This window comes from Canis lupus, chromosome 7 (assembly GCF_048164855.1).
Source record: "Canis lupus baileyi chromosome 7, mCanLup2.hap1, whole genome shotgun sequence".
NCBI classification, from domain to species: Eukaryota; Metazoa; Chordata; class Mammalia; order Carnivora; family Canidae; genus Canis; species Canis lupus.
The window spans coordinates 61,248,299-61,268,092 of NC_132844.1; the positions used below are offsets into that span (position 1 = coordinate 61,248,299).

Here is a 19,794-nt window from a genome sequence, read left to right on the forward strand (position 1 = left end):
GTGTTTATAGCAGCTTTATTTATAATTGCCAAAAACTGGAAGCAACCACGATGCCATTTAATTGGTGAATTGATAAATAAACCATGGTACATCCATATTAATGGAATTATTATTTAGCAATAAATAGAAATGAGCTACAAGTCACAAAAAGGTGTGGAGAAATACCAAGTGCACATTCCCAAGGGAAATAAACCAGTCTGAAAAGACTATGATTCCAATTACATGACATTCTGGAAAAGGTAAAACTGTAGAGCTTGGTTGCCCTGGGGTTGGGCAGGGAGGGAAGGAGGAATCAATAGATGAAACATAGGGATTGTTAAGAGCAGTGAAAGTATCCTGTATGATTCTGTATGACCTGATAATAGTGAATGCATGACATTGTGCATTTGGCAAAGCCCACAGAAGGTACAACACAAGTGAACTCTAATGTAAACTATGGGCTTTAGTTTATAATAAATAATAATAATAATAATAATAATAATAATAATACCACCAATATTTGTTCATCAGTTGTAACAAATGTACCACAACAGACACAAGATGGTAATTGTGAGGAAAACTGGTTGTGAGAAAGGAGTATATGGAAACTCTGTACTTTCTGCTCTTTTTTTTTTTTTTTTTTGTAAACCTAGAACTGCTTTAAGAAATAAAATCTGCTGGGACGCGTGGGTGGCTCAGTAGTTGAGCATCTGCCTCTGGCTCAGGTCGTGACCCTGGGGTCCTGGGATCAAGTCCTACACCGGGCTCCCTGTGGGAGCCTGCTTCTCCCTCTGCCTTTGTCTCTGCCTCTCTGTCTCTGTGTCTCTCATGAATAAATAAATCTTAAGAGAAAAAAAGAAAAAATCTGTTAATTTTAAACGTAAAAAATTTACAGAGTCCTTATCTACTATCTCTGTTTATGCTGTTTGGTGACAGAATTTTGACAGATGTTTAATCTGATGCATCCAATTTGATCTTTTATTATTATCTTAATTGTCTTTCCCTGTGTTCTACTGAGATTGAGCATCTTTTCCAGATTGGACTTTCCAAGTTTGCCTATTATAAATCACCTGTTCCTGTCTTTTATTGTTTTTCTTTTTATTTTTTTAAGATTTTATTTATTTATTCATGAGAGACACACACACACACAGAGAGAGAGAGAGAGAGAGAGAGAGGCAGAGACACAGGCAGAGGGAGAAGCAGGCTCCATGCAGGGAGCCCGACATGGGACTCACTCGATACCGGGTCTCCAGGATCACACCCCGGGGTGAAGGGGCTAAACCACTGGGCCACCACGGCTGCCCTTTTACTGTTTTTCTAGTCAATTGTTATCTTTCTTTTGATTGTGGGGTTGTGGGAGCTTTCAAAAATGCTTACTGATTTTTTTTTTTACATGTTGTTAATGTTTTCCCACAATATGTCATTTCTTTTTTCAGCTTGGATAATAATGTTTTTTGTCCCATAGAAATTTTTAAATTTGAAGGAGTTTGGCCTGGAAACGGGCCTCTGGGGAGACATGTGACCTGAGCCAGACCTTAGGCAGAGCCCATTCCCTTGGTCAGTCTTGCGTTTTGTCTCTCATTTTTTTTTTTTTAATTTTTATTTATTTATGATAGTCACGCAGAGAGAAAGAGAGAGAGGCAGAGACACAGGCAGAGGGAGAAGCAGGCTCCATGCACCGGGAGCCCGATGTGGGATTCGATCCCGTGTCTCCAGGATCACGCCCTGGGCCAAAGGCAGGCGCCAAACCGTCGCGCCACCCAGGGATCCCTGTCTCTCATTTTTCAAGCTGAACCCAGAGCTCTCTGCTGCAGTGTGTCCATTTAGGCTTCTCTTGGCCGTGTTCTGAAACCGGCACAGCTTTCTCTAATGGGATGAACCTGGCTAAAGAGATTAGCGAGATGCCCTGTGGACCCCACTTTTAATCTGCTGCGTTCAGGCTCTGCCTGCCTGGCTGGGAAGGAAGCTGCAGAAACATCGCGGAGACCTGGCCCCTTCATGAGCTGCGACTCTGAGGCCCCTGCTCCCGCTGCAAGGTTAACGGGGGTCCCAGGCTAAGGGGCCCAACATGGGCAGCTCCCAGGGCAGCTCCCTGCAGCGTGGGCCGTCTGCTCCCTGCCCAGAGCCCTGAGCGTTCAGGCCCCCGGGCTCACTGCAGTCAGGAGTGGGAGCCGAGCTGGGAAGCTGCCTGCACTGCGCTCGGCGAGAATGGCGCTGCTCAAAGTCAAATTTGACCAGAAGAAGCGGGTGAAGTTGGCCCAAGGGCTCTGGCTCATGAACTGGCTCTCCGTGTTGGCTGGCATCGTCATCTTCAGCCTAGGGCTGTTCCTTAAGATCGAGCTGCGGAAGAGGAGCGATGTGATGAATAATTCAGAGAGCCATTTTGTGCCCAACTCCTTGATAGTGATGGGGGTGCTGTCCTGTGTCTTCAACTCTCTGGCTGGCAAGATCTGCTACGATGCCCTGGACCCCGCCAAGTACGCCAAGTGGAAGCCCTGGCTGAAGCCGTACCTGGCTGTCTGTGTCCTCTTCAACATTGCCCTCTTCCTGGTGACCCTCTGCTGCTTCCTGATGCGGGGCTCACTGGAGAGCACCCTGGCCCACGGGCTCAAGAACGGCATGAAGTACTACCGAGACACAGATACCCCGGGCAGGTGTTTCATGAAGAAGACCATCGACATGCTGCAGATTGAGTTCAGATGCTGTGGCAACAATGGCTTTCGAGATTGGTTTGAGATTCAGTGGATCAGCAATCGCTACCTGGACTTTTCCTCCAAAGAAGTCAAAGAGTGAGTGGTCTCCAGCCCTGGGGTCAGAGGCCCACCGGGTGCTCAGTGTGCACAACTTAACACTGTGTGTGTGTGGCTGGATTCAGCTGGTCCATATAAAATTAATTGCTAATATGCTAATATTCTTGACCTGTAGAGATGGCGATATCATATGCTCCACCTAATGTCTGGCTAAGGAATGTCCGGGAGGAAGGTGTCAAGTTATAGAAGTTGCTTGGTTAGGAGTCTCCAGGGAGGAAGACCCAGGAAGGGAGGTGTGCCTGCTTCATATGGTAGGGATGGGGCATTCAGAGATCACCAGCACTGAGATGTTATTTGGCTATTTGTCTCATTCACTCCAGGTTTCTGCATTTGGTCCCAGAAGCTTAAATTTCCTGGTTAGTTCCCTTGTTTTCCAACCTTCTGACATCGAGCAACCGTTCCCAAGGTGTATGTCCTTGGGGGTGGTGGAAAGAGCAGAGGACAGGGAAGTCAGGAGGTCTAGGCTATAGTTTTGGCTGTGTTGGATATCAGCTTGTAACCTTGGGTAAGTCACTTGCCACTCTGGTCTCTTGCTTGCCCATCTTTTAAATGAAGGCACTGGAATAGGTAATCTTGGGGGTCACTCCTAGCTCTGTCTAGAGCCTGGCATACAGCAGGTGCCCATTAAGATGCCTGTTGGTGTTTTCTCCTTGAATCAAGATAGTGTGACATCATAAAGTTTCTAAAGTATTTGCGGTTTGTAGAAAAATAAAATCCTGGGGGATCCCCGGGTGGCCCAGCAGTTGAGCATCTGCCTCCAGCCCAGGGCGTGATCCTGGAGACCCGGGATCCAGTCCTGCATTGGGCTCCCTGCAGGGAGCCTGCTTCTCCTTCTGCCTGTGTCTCTGCCTCTCTCTCTGTCTTTAATAAATAAATGATCTTTAAAAAAAAAAAAAGAAAGAAAAATAAAATCCTGAGGTGCAACGTAGGGAGGTACTGGTGAGCGAGAGGTAGAGGTAACAGTGGCTGACTCCAGCACGCTGCTCTTCTCAAAAGACCCACTATTATGGGTTTCAAGTCATTTTCCATAGAAAGGACAGCTTTCCCTGAGCCGGTGACTCATCCTCACTTCTTTCCATCCTATCCAACCCACTTCCTGGCTGAGGCAAGGGGTCAGCTATTCATCCAGGAGTCAGATGTTCACCCAGGGTTGTCCTGAGTAAGGCTGGTGAGTCCAAGGGGACTTGCACGCGGGGTGTTGGGCATGCTGGCAGCAGGGCCCGGCTGAAGCCCAGACAACACCCATGAACCCCAGATGGCTAGCTTAACTGCACCTCAGATGGAAGAGAAGTCAGATTGAAGGTCACTGCTTGGGATTCTATTTTCTCCGTGGATGGGGATTACTGCTACAAATCCCTAGTCAAGGAGAGGCTAGTAAACCGCTTTGCCCTTCCTAGGTGATGGGTCTTGCAGGGACAGCACAGGTGGCATGACTTACACAAGTTGTCCGCAGGAGGGACAAGCAGAATTCCTGGGGATAGGGGTGGGAGAGGAGGAGAAGCTGAAACAGCTTTTGTGAGCAAATAAGAAAGGGCTTTCACTTTTTCCTGTCATTTTCCTTGATTGCCTTCTGCACAGAGTTGGTCACTGGAGGGACTTACAAAATCTCTCTGTAATTATTCCCAAATCTCCTTTTGTCCCAGAATAGAGAAATTCTCCAAGTTGTTCTATATCTCTGTCTCTCTCTTACCCTAAGAGAAGAGTCTCTGTCTCTTCTCTTAGGCTAAGTTTCCAGGTAAACAATGTATCTATAGGCTGTAACTTTCCACAAAGCTGGTCTCCAGACACAGTGGTGGAACTGAAATGCCTTTCTCTTCCCCAAACCTCCTGTGAGGTCACACTCCTGTGCTGGTCACACTCCATTAACATTCTCACGTTAATGACCAGTGGACAACGCCTGTGAGCCAGGGGAGGTTTCTCAGTGTGGGGCTGGATTTGCCCTCATCTGCTGGTGGAAAGAAGGAACAAAGAGATGAATGTGAGAATGTGGGCTGGCACTTTCTCCCATTCCGGATGCTCAAATTTTTTCTTATTGTGACTGCTTTACTTAGGAGGATTATTAAGTTTACCTGACAAAGCTGGTCCCTGCAAATCGTCCTCTCAACAGTCTAAAGTGTATTTATTTTTTTGAGAGCCAGGTACTGAGAAGTGGTAAGCATTTAACTTTTTGGGGCTTTCCTCAGTAGCACCCTCAAGGCGAGGATCTGGAGGCAGCAGAAGCAGAAAGAAGCAGATGGGGCTGGGCAGGAGGGCAGGGCCAGGGAGCAACATCATCTTCCAACAAGATTTTTTTTTAAAGGAATTCTTCACCTTTTTCTCTTTTTCCTCATCACCAAGTTCACAGGAGCCAGCAAAAGTCTGGAGTGGGTCTCAGTGTTCTCCTTGAACTTGACGACTCTGGGAGTGATCCCAGGAGCAGTGAGCTGGTTGGAGTATGGATTTTTTTTTTTTTACACTTATTGGGACACCTGGGGGGCTCAGTGGTTGAGCATCAGCCTTCCGCTCAATTTGTGATCCCAGGGTCCTGGGATCGAGTCCCACATTGGCTCCCCATAGGGAGCCTGCTTCTCCCTCTTCCTGTGTCTCTGCCTTTCTTGTGTCCCTCATAAATCAATTAATCAATCAATCTTTTTTTAAAGATTTTATTTATTTATTCATGAGACAGAGCCAAAAGCAGACACCTAACTGACTAAGCTAGGTGACTGAGCTACCTGACTGAGCTAACCAGGCGCCCCATCAACTGAAGATTTTTATAAGAGCTTAGAATCTCCTTGCTCACCCTACCCCAGCCATCCCAAGCACACAGCCTGCTGGCCACACCCCACCCCTAGTCTGGCCCATCACTGTGTTGCCAGGTCTCACATTTATTCTGCACAAAATCCCTCCCTGGGGGGTTGTGATTTTTTTTAGGTGTTGTTATTGCTATTTTATAGATGAGAGATCTGAGCTTCAGGTTAGCAAGAAGTGGGGGTCAATTTTTAAAAAAACAGACTTATTGAGAGAACTCACATTTCTTATAACTCACCCATTTAAAGTGGACAGTTCAATGGTTTTTGGCATGTTCACAGAGTGTGCTACCCAGGCAATACCATAGCCCACTTTAGAACATTTTCATCATGAGTCAGGGACACCCTGTACTCTCTGGCTTTCACTCCCTAGCCTCCATGGCCTGGCTCTAAGGAACCACGAGTCTCCTCTCTGTCTCTATATTCCTCCCTCTTCTGGACATCTCATTTGGATGAAATCATATAATATTGGTCCTTTGGGACCTGGCTTCCTTGACTTAGCATAATGTTTTCCAAGTTCAAGCACGTTGCCACATTTGTTATAATGTCCTTCCTTTTCATGGACAGATTATATCCCATTGTATGGAGTCTCATTGTAATTGTGCTCCTTCCACTCTCCTGCCCAGCTTTCCAGTGATGTGAAAGTCACCTTGTACAGCTTCAGTGGTAAGTGAATTCTTGCCCTGACTGAAACTTTGAATCATCCAGGTCCCTTTGAGGGTGGCGACTCATTGTCCTCTCTCATCTTGTCTTTCTCCGTCTTCTTGTCTGCCATGTTATCCACACCTGGCAGGTGTGGGCAGAGATGACCTACGCTTGAGAAACTTCTGTGGATTATGACTGGATTCCAGTTCTTCAGAAAATTGAGAGGTGGCCTCACAGACACCAGAGGCGCCATCTAGGCTCCCTGAGCCTGTGGCAAACAAGGCTGGGCTCTGCTCTACCTTCTGTGTTTACCTTCTCACTGGCGCTGGCCTGGTGCTCCTGGGGCAAGGAGACATGCTCCATTTTTAAAAAAATATTTTATTTATTTATTCACGACACACACACACACACACACACACACACACACACACACACACAGAGGCAGAGACACAGGCAGAGGGAGAAGCAGGCTCCATGCTGGGAGCCTGATGTGGGACTCCATTCTGGGTCTCCAGGATCAGGCCCTGGGCTGAGGGTGATGCTAAACCAATGAGCCACCCGGGCTGCCCAACATGCTCCATTATAACTGGAGGAGGCCTTCAGAGGGAGGAGCAGAGGCTACACATGCTGCCTCCTTCAGCGACACTCTTCAGAGCAAATTATTGGGACATAGATTTGTAGTTCTCAACCAGTGCTGCTTTTTTTTTTTTTTAAGATTTTATTTATTCATTCATGAGAGACACAGAGAGAGGAGCAGAAACACAGGCAGAGGGAGAAGCAGGCTCCACTCAGGGAGCCCGACGTGGGACTCGATCCCAGTTCTCCAGGATCACGCCCTGGGCTGCAGGTGGCGCTAAACCGCTGCGCCACTTGGGCTGCCCCATCAACCAGTGCTTCTTTTATTCTATTGCAGTTCCAACTTTTGTTATGGAAAATTTCAAGTACTCACATAAGTAGAGAGGTTATAATGACTTTCCATGTATACCTCTCCTAGCTTCAACAAATATCCACATTTTCACTCTCTTGTTTCATCTATACCACCCTCTCAAACACACATTATCCTCTCTGAGTATCTTAAAGCAAATCCCAGGCATCATTTTCTTTTACCTGTAAATACTTTAAGAGGCATTTCTTTTTTCTCTTTTTTAAAAAAACATTTTTATTTATTTATTCATGAGAGACACACAGAGAGAGGCAGAGACATAGGCAGAGGGAGAGGTAGGCTCCCTGCATGGAGCCTGATGTAGGACTCAATCCTAGGACCCCAGGATCATGACCTGAGCCAGAGGCAGATGCTCAACCACTGAGCCACACAGGTGTCTCTTTAGGAGGCATTTCTAACAGGTACATAGGATTTGTTTTTTGCCTTTTTCCTTTTGTTTGACATAAACACAATAGTAATCATACCCAACAAAACTAGCAGCAAGATCATCTAATATCTAGTTTGTTTAATTGTCTCGGATTGTCTCAAACTATCTTTTACAGTTAGTTTGTTCAAATCAGGATCCAAGCCAAGCCCACACTTTGCATTTGGTTCTTTGATTGCTTTTGTCTCTTTTACTTTGTAACAGTTACTGTCATGCCATGTGTGTATTGAAGGAACTGGGTCATTTGTCCTGAAGAATTCCTCACATTCTCAATTGGGCAATTGCAGCCAAGTGGTGTCATCTAACTTGTTTTTCTGTCCCCTGTATTTTCCCATAAGCCAGTAGTTAGAGCTGAAGTGTGCTTGGATTTGGGTTTAGTTTTGGCAAGAACACTCCTAGGGTGCCCTGTGTGTATCTTAAAGTATCATATAAGGAAGGACATGAAGTCTTCAGCCAACTTATAACAATTCCTTTAAAGCTTCCCTCTGCTTTCATGATGACCAGAACTTTAGTGTCTTGTGAGACACCTTGGCGCCAGGAACTGTTAGCCAGGAGTGCTTGGCCTGGAGCCTTCAGCCTGAAAGAGAGCCTAGCACCAAGCTCTCTCACTTCCCATCCCACGCAGGGAACCCACAGGCTACATGCTTCTGTTCATTCTTTCTGAGCAATTCACAGATATCTCAAGAAGACTAGATCTTGGCTACGAGCTCCCTGAGGGCAGGCCTATATCTCCCCGCTCAGTCTGGGGCTCCCTGAGGCAGTGCTGTGTCTCTCCCCTCAGACTGGGGCTCCCTGAAATCTCTCCCCACTCAGACTGGGGCTTCTTAAAGGCTGTGTGGTTTCTCCTCCTCAGACTGGAGCTTCCTGAGGACAAGGCCCAGGACAGCATGAGGGAGGCAGGCCAGGCTTGATGGAGGCTGGGACTTCTCTGGGCCCCCAGCCTGGGGTCTGTTGGGGTCCTATATCTCTGGAAATAGCTCCCCCTCTCCTCTAGAAGCATCATCTTGTTTACTTAGTGCTTATCTTAGTTCCAACCACAGATTAAGGCCCCACTCACCCTCTTAAGACAAAGCCAGGAGAGGAGAGCTCCTTAGGTGGTGAGCTGGCTATTTATATCAGAGTATTTCCCAGGCTACAAATCTTGCTCTGCTCAGGGCTCACCAGGGCTTGTAAGGGTCTTGATTAAGGTAAGATCTGTTTTCTAGCATACTCTTTCATAGCCAAGTCATATATGACTTGGGAAAATCATCCTGTCAGAGTTTTCCTGAAAAAACCAACATAGTTTAGGAGATAAATCAATAAATCAACAAGGAGAGCCATATGGAAATGAACAGTGGAGGGGAATGGGAGAGGCAGGAGTGTAACTGATAATGAGTCCTCAATCACCAACTGGAATGGTAGCTGAGTGACACTTGCGGAACCTTGGCAATTCACTTGACCTCTGTCAGACTCCGTTTTCTCATCTGAGAAATGACATGATAGGGGTGTGGGAGAGTAAACGGAATTAATACACATAGAGCACTTGGTATATAGCAGTGCAGTACTAGTATGTCCTTGAAGATTTCTTTTTTGAGTAGTTATTGGACATAAAGTACTGCAGGTGGTGAGGGAAGGCAAAAAGGGGAGATACAGCCCCGCCCTCAGGGAGCCCCAGTCTGAGGGGGAGACACAGCCCTGCCCTCAGGGAGTCCCAGTGTGGGGGGAGACACAGCCCTGCCTTCAGGGAGCCCCAGTCTGAGGGGAGACACAGCCCTGCCCTCAGGGAGCCCCAGTCTGAGGGGAGACAGCCTTGCCCCCAGGGAGCCCCAGTCTGAGGGGAGACACAGCCCTGCCCTCAGGGAGCCCCAGTCTGAGGGGAGACACAGCCCTGCCCTTAGGGAGCCCCAGTCTGAGGGAGGAGACACAGCCCTGGCCTCAGGGAGCCCCAGTCTGAGGGGAGACACAGCCCTGCCTCAGGGAGCCCCAGTCTGAGGGGAGACAGAGTCCTGCCCCCAGGGAGCCCCAGTCTGAGGGGAGACACAGCTTTGCCCTAAGGAGGCTAGCAAAAGGTGACTTCTCCACTTGCAGGAGTGAGCTAGCTGAGGTGGGAAGATAAGGGCTCTCGAGAAGGCCAGCCTGCAGAGTGAGGGTAGCTCAGAGCCTATACTGGCCACAGCCCACACATCTGTAGGCCTCACCTTCACTTCAGACACACATGTATTATGTATGAGGCAGGTCTGTAGGCTTTACCCCAGCTTAAGACACCTGGAGAGTGCATACGAAGACAGAATGGTGGACAGGAAAGGGTTTCTGGGACAGGGAACAAGGGAGGAGAGCATGCTTTCCCAGGAAACTTAAGAAGAAAAGCCAACAGACAGGAAGGACCTGAGAGACTCTGAAGAAGCTCTGAGGACAGGAGTGGGCAACTGCTGTTGGCCTGGTTCTCCACTTCCTGTTTGGCTTTGGGTGAGGCACTGCCCTGCTTGGGCAACACTTCTTCCTCTGTAGAACAATCTGGTGGATTGCAAGGGTCTGCCTAGGTGGTGCATTCTGCACCTTGTTTCATTTACAGCTCCCACAGCTCCCAAGATGGGGAGGTGGTAATCCCCACCTCACACAGGCTCAGAGGATGAAGGTCCACAGATCAGAAATGCAGATGTGGGTCTCAGAGGCTAGCTCCCTCTACTATACCCACTCTTCTTATGGGACATTGCGAACGGCCCACCTAGGATGTTGTGCTATTAGGAGCGGGCTCAAGGGACAGCCTGCAGGTCAGGAAGGGGACAGACAGTATTTGAACTCAGAGACCCCCAGCCTCATGAGGCATGCTAGGGTTGGTCATGGGGGTTGGAGACTATTGTCTGTTCAGTTGTACAGGGACTGCTGGCCTCTCAAGAAGGGGACAGGAACCCCAAACTGATGGCCCTTCTGCTTCAGTCCTCTTGTCTTGGACCACCCAGGGCTCCACCACTGGGTGCTGAGCTAGGGGCTGTAGGGGGAGAGCAGAGTGGTTTCTGTTCCCACTGTGCTCAGTGCACTCAGTTTGGCTCAAGCAAGCATTTTTTAAAAAAGATTTTATTATTCATTAGAGACACACAGAGAGAGGCAGAGACACAGGCAGAGGGAGAAGCAGGCTCCACGCAGGGATCCCGATGTGGGACTCGATCCTGAGACTCCAGGATCACGCCCTGGGCCGAAGGTAGACAGATGCTCAACCGCTGAGCCACCCAGGCGTCCCCAAGCAAGAATTTCATTAGCAACCACTTCAGTCAGTGACAAATGTCTAATAGAGCCTGCCTCAGGCCAGTGGTGAGCTCTGCCCTCACGGACATGGTTGCTGTTCTCACAGAAGGCTCTCACAGCCTCTTCTTCACAGTTGGCAGAAATCCTGCCACCTGCTCACAGTCACTGTTCCCCAGTGGGGCTGAGTGGTCTGTTCCATTGTCACAGCCGTTCCCTGAGAGCACACAGAGCACATGTGAAGGCTCTTGCTCCACCACCCCATCCAGGCTTGGCCATGAATCCACACTTACTGCACACTTTCTGGTACCAGCCACTCTTCTATGACTTTTTACACACATCCCTTCATATGATCTTCATGTCAACTCCATTTTACAGATGAGGAAGCTGAGGGCCAGAGAGGGTAAGGAATTTGTTCAGAGGAATGGACTGGGAGTAAGTTCAGGTGGTTCTGCTCTTATCACTGTCCTGAATCCCTTGTACACCCAGATCACCCATTCTCTGGGCAAGGGTCCTGCCCAGGAAGTAGAGGTCAGGGACTGCAGGGCGTATGGAAATATGGTCACCATAACCCAGGCTAGGATTGTTCTGGAACCAAGGAGGCCACATCGTGCAGAACATTCCTAAAATCTTAATCATACTCATCAACAGACAGTTCACAGAAAAGGAACCACAAATGACCCTTCGACATATCAGAAATACTCAACTTCATTCATAATGAGAAAAATGGAAATGAAAATGCCTCCTCTAGGAATTGACTTTCTAGATATATTCACAATACCTAGGAGACTGGGAAAACCCTAAATATCCATCAGTAGGGAACTGACTAGTACCCCATTGACCATCTATACAATGGTGATACCATGTAGCTCATTAAAACCCTGGAAAACACTTTTCACTAGTAGACATAAAAAAAATCTCTAAGATATTGCTAAGGGAAAAAAGAAGGGTTCAAGACAGTACATTACCATTGGATAAAAACCAGAAAAAATAAGAACATTTGCAGATTCTGTGTTTGCTTGTCATGTGTTGCTTAGAAGGATAGACAGTTGGCTAGAGCTGGGGGGACCTGGAGGCCAAGGGACAAGAATGAGTAGGAGACTAAACATGGACATTTAGAAGTGAAACACTGAAATTCCATTTCAGTTAACATTGTTGAAAACAATTTCTGTTATTTGTTTGTTATTGAGGTATAGTTGACATGCAACATTGTATTAGTTTCAGGATACAACAAGTTATTTTTTATTTGCATAAAATGGAAAATGATCACCACAGTAAATCTAGTTAGCATCCATCACCTTGATAGTTACAGAATTTTTTTTCTTGCCATAAGAAACTTTAAGATTTACTCTCTTGGCAGCTTTCGAATAGGCAACACAGCATTATTCACGGTAGTCACCATGCTGTATATTACATCCCCAGAACTTATTTATAACTGGAAACTTGTACTTTGGTCACCTTCACCCTTTTTGCCCACCTCCCATACCTGCCTCTGGCAACCACCAAACTTTCTCTGTACCTATAAACCTGGTTTTTGGCTTGTTTGTTTTTAGATTCAACATATAAGTGAGATCATATGGTTTTTATCTTTATTATTTCACTTAGAATAATGTTCTCAAGGTCCATCCATGTTGTTGTAAATAGCAAGATTTCTTTTTTTATATAGATTTCTTTTAAAGATTATAAGATTTCTTTTTTTTAATAGCTGAAAAATATTCCATTGTGTGTGTGTTTCAAAGTTTCTTTACCCATTCACCCATTGATGGACACTTAAGTTATTTCCATGTCTTGGTTTTTATAAATAATGCTGCAAAGAACACAGGGATGTATTTATCTTTTCAACTTAATGTTTTCTTCTTTCAAGATTTTATTTTTAAATAATTTCTACACTCAATGAGGGGCTTGAACTCACAACCCTAGATCAAGAGTCGCATGCTTCACTTACTGAGCCAGCCAGGTGCCCCTTGAGTTAATGTTCTTATTTTTTTTGAATACCCAAAGGTGGAATTATAATTTATATTTTAAATAATTACATGCTTTCTATTCTTCTGTTGTAAAAGTATGCTGCTATGATGTAATTCATTGTTCATGTGCAACTTAAAAAAACTTTTTACTCAAGATAACATGCATATACTCAGGTGCACAAATCTTAAGTGTGCAGCTTAATGGATTCTGGCACATAAAGACACTGGGGTAACCTCACTCAGGTCAGGTAGGACATAGCCAGTTGCCTGATAAGGATGGGGAGAGCTTTCACTGTAAAGATGTCTGCCCCTTTTGAATTCTCAACCCATATAAATGTATGGTGTGCCCTAACCAAATATGTCAGTAAATATGGAAGTGCAAAAATAATGTGGGCTGCATCCTTCAGGTGAGTAAGGAGATCCCAGCGGGCGAGGGGCAGAGTTCACTGTGGTCAGCCAGCAAGCTAAGGACAAGGATGGTAACTGTTTCCAGTCTCATTCCCTGCCCCCACACAGGCCCTGGGCCAGAGCAGGACTTCTGGAAACATCTACTGAATAGAACTGGTCTGGCCAGAGGGGGCTTTGATCTCTAGTGACTTATTATTGGGAGACAGAAGGTTGGAGAGGGGGCCGGGGGTTAAAGGCTGTTGGTCATGAATGCTAGGTAGTCTTGTCCCAGTCACCACCTGTCTTGCTCCTCTTCCTACCAGCCTGACATGGTTCCAAGAAATCATTGCATGCCAGGGCCTGGCAGTATACAGGGTGGCCGGATGAATTTCTATATTCCTTACTGACTTGCTTCTTGGTTTATCATCTGTCTCAGCCCTCAAGGATATAAGCTCTAGGAAGGCAGGAACATTGGTTCTCTAGGGTCATTTCTCCATCTTCAGCTCCTACAACAGTGGCTGGCACATAGTAAGTGCACAACAAATACTTACCAAGAATGAATGAATGAATGAATGAATATACGAATATTATCGCTTTTCAGAGGCAAGGGTTGGGGGGAACTGGCCCCTGGTGAGGAATCCAAGGAGCCCCTCTCAAGCCATCTTTCTCCTTTAGTCGCATCAAGAGCAATGTGGATGGGCGATACCTGGTGGATGGTGTTCCCTTCAGCTGCTGCAACCCCAGTTCTCCACGGCCCTGCATTCAGTACCAGCTCACTAACAATTCGGCGCACTACAGCTATGACCACCAGACAGAGGAGCTCAACTTGTGGGTGAATGGCTGCAGGGCTGCCCTGCTGAGCTACTACAGCAGCCTCATGAACTCCATGGGTGCTGTCACACTACTTGTCTGGCTCTTTGAGGTAGGTTGGGCCAGGTGGGGGGAGGGAAGAGGGATTCACCTGCCCCTTTTAGATTTAATTAATGGGTGGGACTTGAGACAAGCACAAGAGAGTGCTGTCTCTCTCCTCCAAACCAGTCCTCAGCTTAGTTGTGGGTCAGACAGGCCTAAGTTTGAACCCTAACACCTCCACTATTTTTTATTTATTTCCTGTCACTCAAAAAATAATTTATTGAGGTGAAATTCATAGAACATAAAACTAACCATTTTAAGGTGAGCAATTCATTGGCAGTTAGTATATTCACAATTTTGTGCAACCACCACATCTACATAGTTCTAAAAGATTTCTATCACTCCCAAAGAGAAGCTCATACCCATTAAGCAGCATACTCCCGACTTCTTTCTTCCCAGTCCCTGGCAACTATTAATCTGTGCTCTGTCCTTGTGGATTTATCTATTCTGGACATTTTATATAAATGCCATTATAATATGTGACATTTTCTGTCTGGGTTCTTTCACTTTGCATGTTTTAGAGGTTCACCCTGTGCCTTTGTTTTTTTCAGTTTGAGGTATTGGGAAGTTATTTAACCTGTTAAAAGGGGCTGACAGCACTTAGCTTTGGGATTCCTGGGGGAGGGGGCAAAAGGAGATAATACGTACATTGTGTTTAGGAAATGGGAGCTATTTGGATTTGTGCTTCTCTGGAGACTCTGGTAGCAATTTATCTGTTATTCTAATTATTTGTGGATTCATGTGATCTTACCTCTAAGCTTTAATTCCTCTCTGTACAGAGCTTGGGATGTAGCCATTCACTCCTTTATTGAAGAGTTAGTTCTTAGACACCTAAGGACACTAGGCGCTGTCCTGGGTGCTGAACAAGAGCAAGGGAAGTACAAAGCCAGAAACATTGGGTGGGGAAAGTTTGTCCATTAGAGAAGATTCACTGAAAGTGACCTTTAAGTAAGTTGCTCTCTTAGTGCTATGGAAGTTCACACATAGCTGTTCCCTCACCTGAGATGAGTACTTCTAACACATAACACTAGAGGTACTGTATGTACAGTCCGGGGGTAAGGGTGCCAGGTTGGGGGGAGAGGGCTTCTTTTAATGTCAAGGCAAATGAATGACATTTTATTGGTCATTGACTCCTTGAGGTTTGGGAATGAGTGGGTAGAGAGCCAGACAAGAAGCTTACTGCTAGAAAGTCAGAAGGTTGTGAAAACCCATGAAAAGAAGACTAAAGGGTGACAGAAGTCAGTGGGAAAATGGGGTTCCACTGGCTACCTCTCAGTTTGCTCACCTTTTCAGGAAGCTAGTGACTTCATGAGATGAGGACTGGCTCACTGAGAACACGGAGTAAATACCCCTGGTTTTTAGCTGAGGACTTTGGTTGGCAGAGCTCTGTGATGGGCATGAAGGTAGCTGAACTAACAATAGGATCCTGGCCTGAGCCTTGCCCTCCTGGGCCCCACAATCCAGTTAAGAAGTGACACCTAACTCAAGAACCAAGGGGAGGAACATTAACAAGTGCAAAATTCATAATGTATCAATAGGCCTCCTTCAGGAAAGAAGAGGATCAGAGTGGGAGCATGCATACCATGAGGACTCCCTGGAGGAGAAAAGGGGTTTTCCATTATAAAAATATTTTATTGGAACGCTTGGGTGGCTCAGCAGTTGAGCATCTATCTTTGGCTCAGGGCATGATCCCGGGGTCCTGGGATTGAGTCAAGTCCTGCATAGGGCTCCCTTCAGGAGCTTGCTTCTCCATCTGCCTGTGTCTCTGCCTCTCTGCGTCTCTCATGAATAAATAAATAAAATCTTGTTTTTTAAAGATTTAAATGCACCCCGTCTTTTTTAAAAAAGATTTTATTTATTCATGAGAGACACACAGATAGAGAAGCAGAGACACAGGCAGAGGGATGAGCAAGCTCCATGCACGGATCCCGATGAGGGACTTGATCCTGGAACTCTGGAATCACACCCTGAGCCAAAGACAGATGCCCAACCACTGAGCCACCCAGGCATCCCAAGAAATAAAATCTTAAAAAAATATTTATTAAGCTTTCAAAAGACAGTAACTAAAACCTAAAACTATTAGTTACTAATGTCATCTGCAACCATAATTATAAAATGCTCCTTGAGCATTGATTCAATAGATGTTTACTGAGGTCCCATCATCACTGGGTGCTGTTCTAGGGGCTGGGAGACAGAGTGAACAAGATGGATCAGGGGGTGGACATTCTCCATTAGCAGGCCTCACCACCTCATGGAGTTTGCTGTACTATCAAAGGAGAAGTATAAGAGAGAGTAAACAATGAATCTGTGTAGAAACAAGTGAGTAACACAATACATTAGAAAAGTGAAAACAGTACTTACCACACTAATAACCAGTTACAGTTGACATATCTATTCATCCTTACTGTACACCTTACTGCACTCTACACATACTGACATGTCACAGCATGCACATGAGGCAGGAGACACTCCATCTGAAAATTTGTAAACCAGATGAGTGAACTTAGGTTTCTTAGTCACATGGCTGGCCAAGTGCCAGGGCTGGTGTTTGAACCCAGGCATTTTGGCACCTTAGACTGATGCAGTGACTGCTGGTGAACAAATCCAAACAAATCACCCACTCATCCCCACACTAATCAAAACAACAGAAGTAGAAGGGAGCCACAAATGATGATATTGCTTGTTGAGAAGGGAGGGGGTGATTTTAATTCTGTCTAGCAAATGGTTACCCAACACCCAATATGTGCTAAGGATTGTGCTAGGAATGGGGCAGGGACCCAAGGAAGAGGAGAGTAGGACTAATGCCCCCAGAACAGCGAGATCTGAGAGGAAGAGGAGGGAGAATGAGCAGCAGGGAGCACTCAAAGAAGGCTGAAGCTGAATTAACAGGTGAATGTGGAGAGGAACGATATTCTAGGCAAACAGGAAATGGTAAAGACTAGAGGGAAGAAAGTGTGAATGGGACCCAAAGAAGCTTAGGGTGGCCAGAAAGAGAGGAGAATGGGGCTGGAGATGAGGCAGCTATCTTGAGCACCAAGCCAGACTGGTGGGCAGGCCCTCACCAACCCAGACTCAACAGATCCTGCCACACTTGAAGGGCCCCAGGGATGAAGAGGCTGGTGGCTTACAACTATTACTTCCTAATAGCTCCAGCCTCCAGCTACTTCTCCCAGACCAGCTCTAAGTCTCTTCTTCCCACCAGGTGACCATCACGATTGGCCTGCGCTACCTACACACAGCACTGGAAGGTGTGTCCAACCCTGAAGACCCTGAATGTGAAAGCGAGGGCTGGCTTCTGGAAAAGAGCGTGTCGGAGACTTGGAAGGCCTTTCTGGAGAGCTTGAAAAAGTTGGGCAAGAGTAACCAGGTGGAAGCTGAGGGTGCAGACGCAGGCCAGGCCCCAGAGGCTGGCTGATGGCCCCAGGGCCCCCTCCCCTCCTGGACACTGAAAAGTAGTGGACTCCAGGAAAGTGGATACCCCCCTCATCCAATCTGAATCTCCCAAGGAGGGCAGCCATCTTACAAACTCTTCTTGATGGTGGGATTTAAAGTTTAGGATCCCTAAAAGCATTTGGCAAACATTTGTTAAATGATTGACTTAAAAATGAATGAGCCTCTATTCAGGCCCACCTCATGGTGGACTCAGGGGGCCTCTTAGTGGATCACTCTTAAAAGCACATGAATTCAGTTCCACCCGGGACTGGACTACACCTACTACTGGACACACCTGAGGGCAGTTCCCCTTTTAAGAGTCTGCCATTACAAGCTCCAAGTTGCTTCATTCTATATTCAAAGCATCACTTGTTGCATAAGCACAGAAGTCTAAAAAAATTTACTGGCCATGCTGTCATGTTTTTTTTAAATGCCAATATTGACAGGTCAGCCATTTTATTTGTATAATTGTGGAAGGTGGGGGATGTTATACTTTTCTAAGAGAATGCACTCTCCAAAGCACTGGGGGCTCACAAGAGGAATTCTTCAACGATGGGGCAAACGAACTTAAAGACAGGATTATTTTCCTCACCAAATACATAGTTAAAGGCTATTTCTGTGTCACATTCTTATGCCCTCACTTAGCCTGGAGTGAGCTATGGGCTGAGGAAGTCAGGTTGTTAGCATATTCTGGCAACATCCCACCCCTAACGTGCCACGCAACCTCCTTTGGCTTATCTGTGGAAGCACTGGGTTAGATGGTTGCCTTTTACTGGAAGAGGAGCAACAATTAGACAAGAGTCCACTCTTTGGAGACCAGGCCTCACCTCTTGGAGGGCCCAGGAACACCCATACAGGTGGCCATGACAGCCCCCATGGACAACATGAATTGTCTACAGTGGAGGGCAAAACATCCTCTGGGAGCTTCTTCCTGTTTCTTTCCCCAGCTACCCATCCTGCAAGGCAATATTTCTGGAATGCCTCCATATTTAAAGAAGATTCCTTGAGACAGTCCATCTTTCTGCGCTAGTGACAGTAAGAGAAGTTTTTAATTTCTCTCAGAAAAGCGAAAAAAGGGAAGCTTTTACGGGAAGGAGAGGAGGACTTCATTGCTGTTCTAATGTGTTCAGTGGGGAGAAAATTTAAGACTTCCGGTGCTGCCTGGGGCATGTTCTGGGGCTCTAGTTCTCCCAGGCGTTAGGATCAGATCAAAGATATTTGGATACTATCAAACGCTGGTCCCAGGTTTAATTAGACTTCTGAATCTTCTTGAGACCAAAGAGTGGTCCACATTGAACATGCTGAGGGAGTCAGCCACCTCTGAGGGTCCTGTAACTCTCTCCCCTCAGGAGTACTGAGAACCATCATGAAAGTGCTGCTCTAGGCCACGTGTAACTATGCTGTTAACAGCTGTATCATAGACATTAAAAATTATATTGTGTGAAAATTACTTGTGTTAAGTGCCTATCTTAGCCTATTCGACAGTATGTTATTACAGGATCCCCAACTTTAGCAAGTATTTATCAAAACCAAATTGAACCCGACCCTAAAGGAAGCATGGCTACTGGTAAGGGTAGCTGTTTGAACAGCATGGATGTCACCACTCTCTCTCACCACCTCGTCTGCAACAACACTGATTATGAGGTCATCCAAATAATCTCAACGTTTGCTAGTTTAGACCAGAGCTGAACTCATTTAATACTTTAATATGTTGAATCTTAGTTTAGTGATTTAAGCAAAACTTCCAAACTTTTTTTTTCTGTTCTAGTCAAAACATATTTTCCCAAATGGGGAAATGGAGTCTCTATGGGGCCAGGTTATAGGGCAGATGTAAATCTGAGAGCTACTGGGAGGACCAAGGGCAAACTGATCCTACAATGAATATCCCTGGTTGGTTCAGAGCAGACTTAGGGTGAGCTGCATTTATTAGGGCTTCTCAGGAGCTAGACTCTGTACCAGGTCTTCCTTGTGTCCAACCTCAGTCTTTCCTGGGACCGGTGTAAATTCATTTCTCCCAAGGGACTCAGCCAGGTTTTCAAGTCCGGCAGGCCTAGCCCTGGAGTATGGTAAGAGGTAAAGGCAGTACCTTAGGCCTTTTACACTTTTAAAACATTCCATATTGAAGAAGTAGGTCCTAGCTGCTTATTTTGAACATTTTTGAAGACAAATATGCTAGAATCTGTGGTTTCAGTTTAAGAACCCATAGCTTTGCAACGCTTTCAAGCCTAGGACTGAGCCATCAGCAAATAAACCCCAAGTAACCTCAATACAGGTTAATAAGATTAGGTGCTTG

The 19,794-nt window shown here is 46.2% G+C and overlaps 1 protein-coding gene across 1 annotated transcript; it reads left to right on the forward strand.

Annotated features, from left to right (window-relative positions):
- The first annotated feature begins 1,600 nt into the window (after positions 1-1,600).
- Positions 1,601-18,948, forward strand: PRPH2 (peripherin 2). Its single transcript, XM_072832983.1, has 3 exons — positions 1,601-2,768; positions 13,833-14,079; positions 17,272-18,948. Exons 1-3 carry the CDS (start codon positions 2,188-2,190, stop codon positions 17,482-17,484), a joined length of 1,041 nt encoding a protein of 346 aa, XP_072689084.1. The 5' UTR covers positions 1,601-2,187; the 3' UTR covers positions 17,485-18,948.
- The last annotated feature ends 846 nt before the right edge of the window (positions 18,949-19,794 follow it).

Coding starts and splice junctions, on each gene's coding strand:
- PRPH2 (XM_072832983.1), top strand. CDS start 2,188: ATGGCGCTGCTCAAAGTCAAATTTGACCAGAAGAAGCGGGTGAAGTTG. Junction 2,769..13,832: donor TCCTCCAAAGAAGTCAAAGA/GTGAGTGGTCTC, acceptor TTTCTCCTTTAG/TCGCATCAAGAGCAATGTGG. Junction 14,080..17,271: donor TACTTGTCTGGCTCTTTGAG/GTAGGTTGGGCC, acceptor TCTTCCCACCAG/GTGACCATCACGATTGGCCT.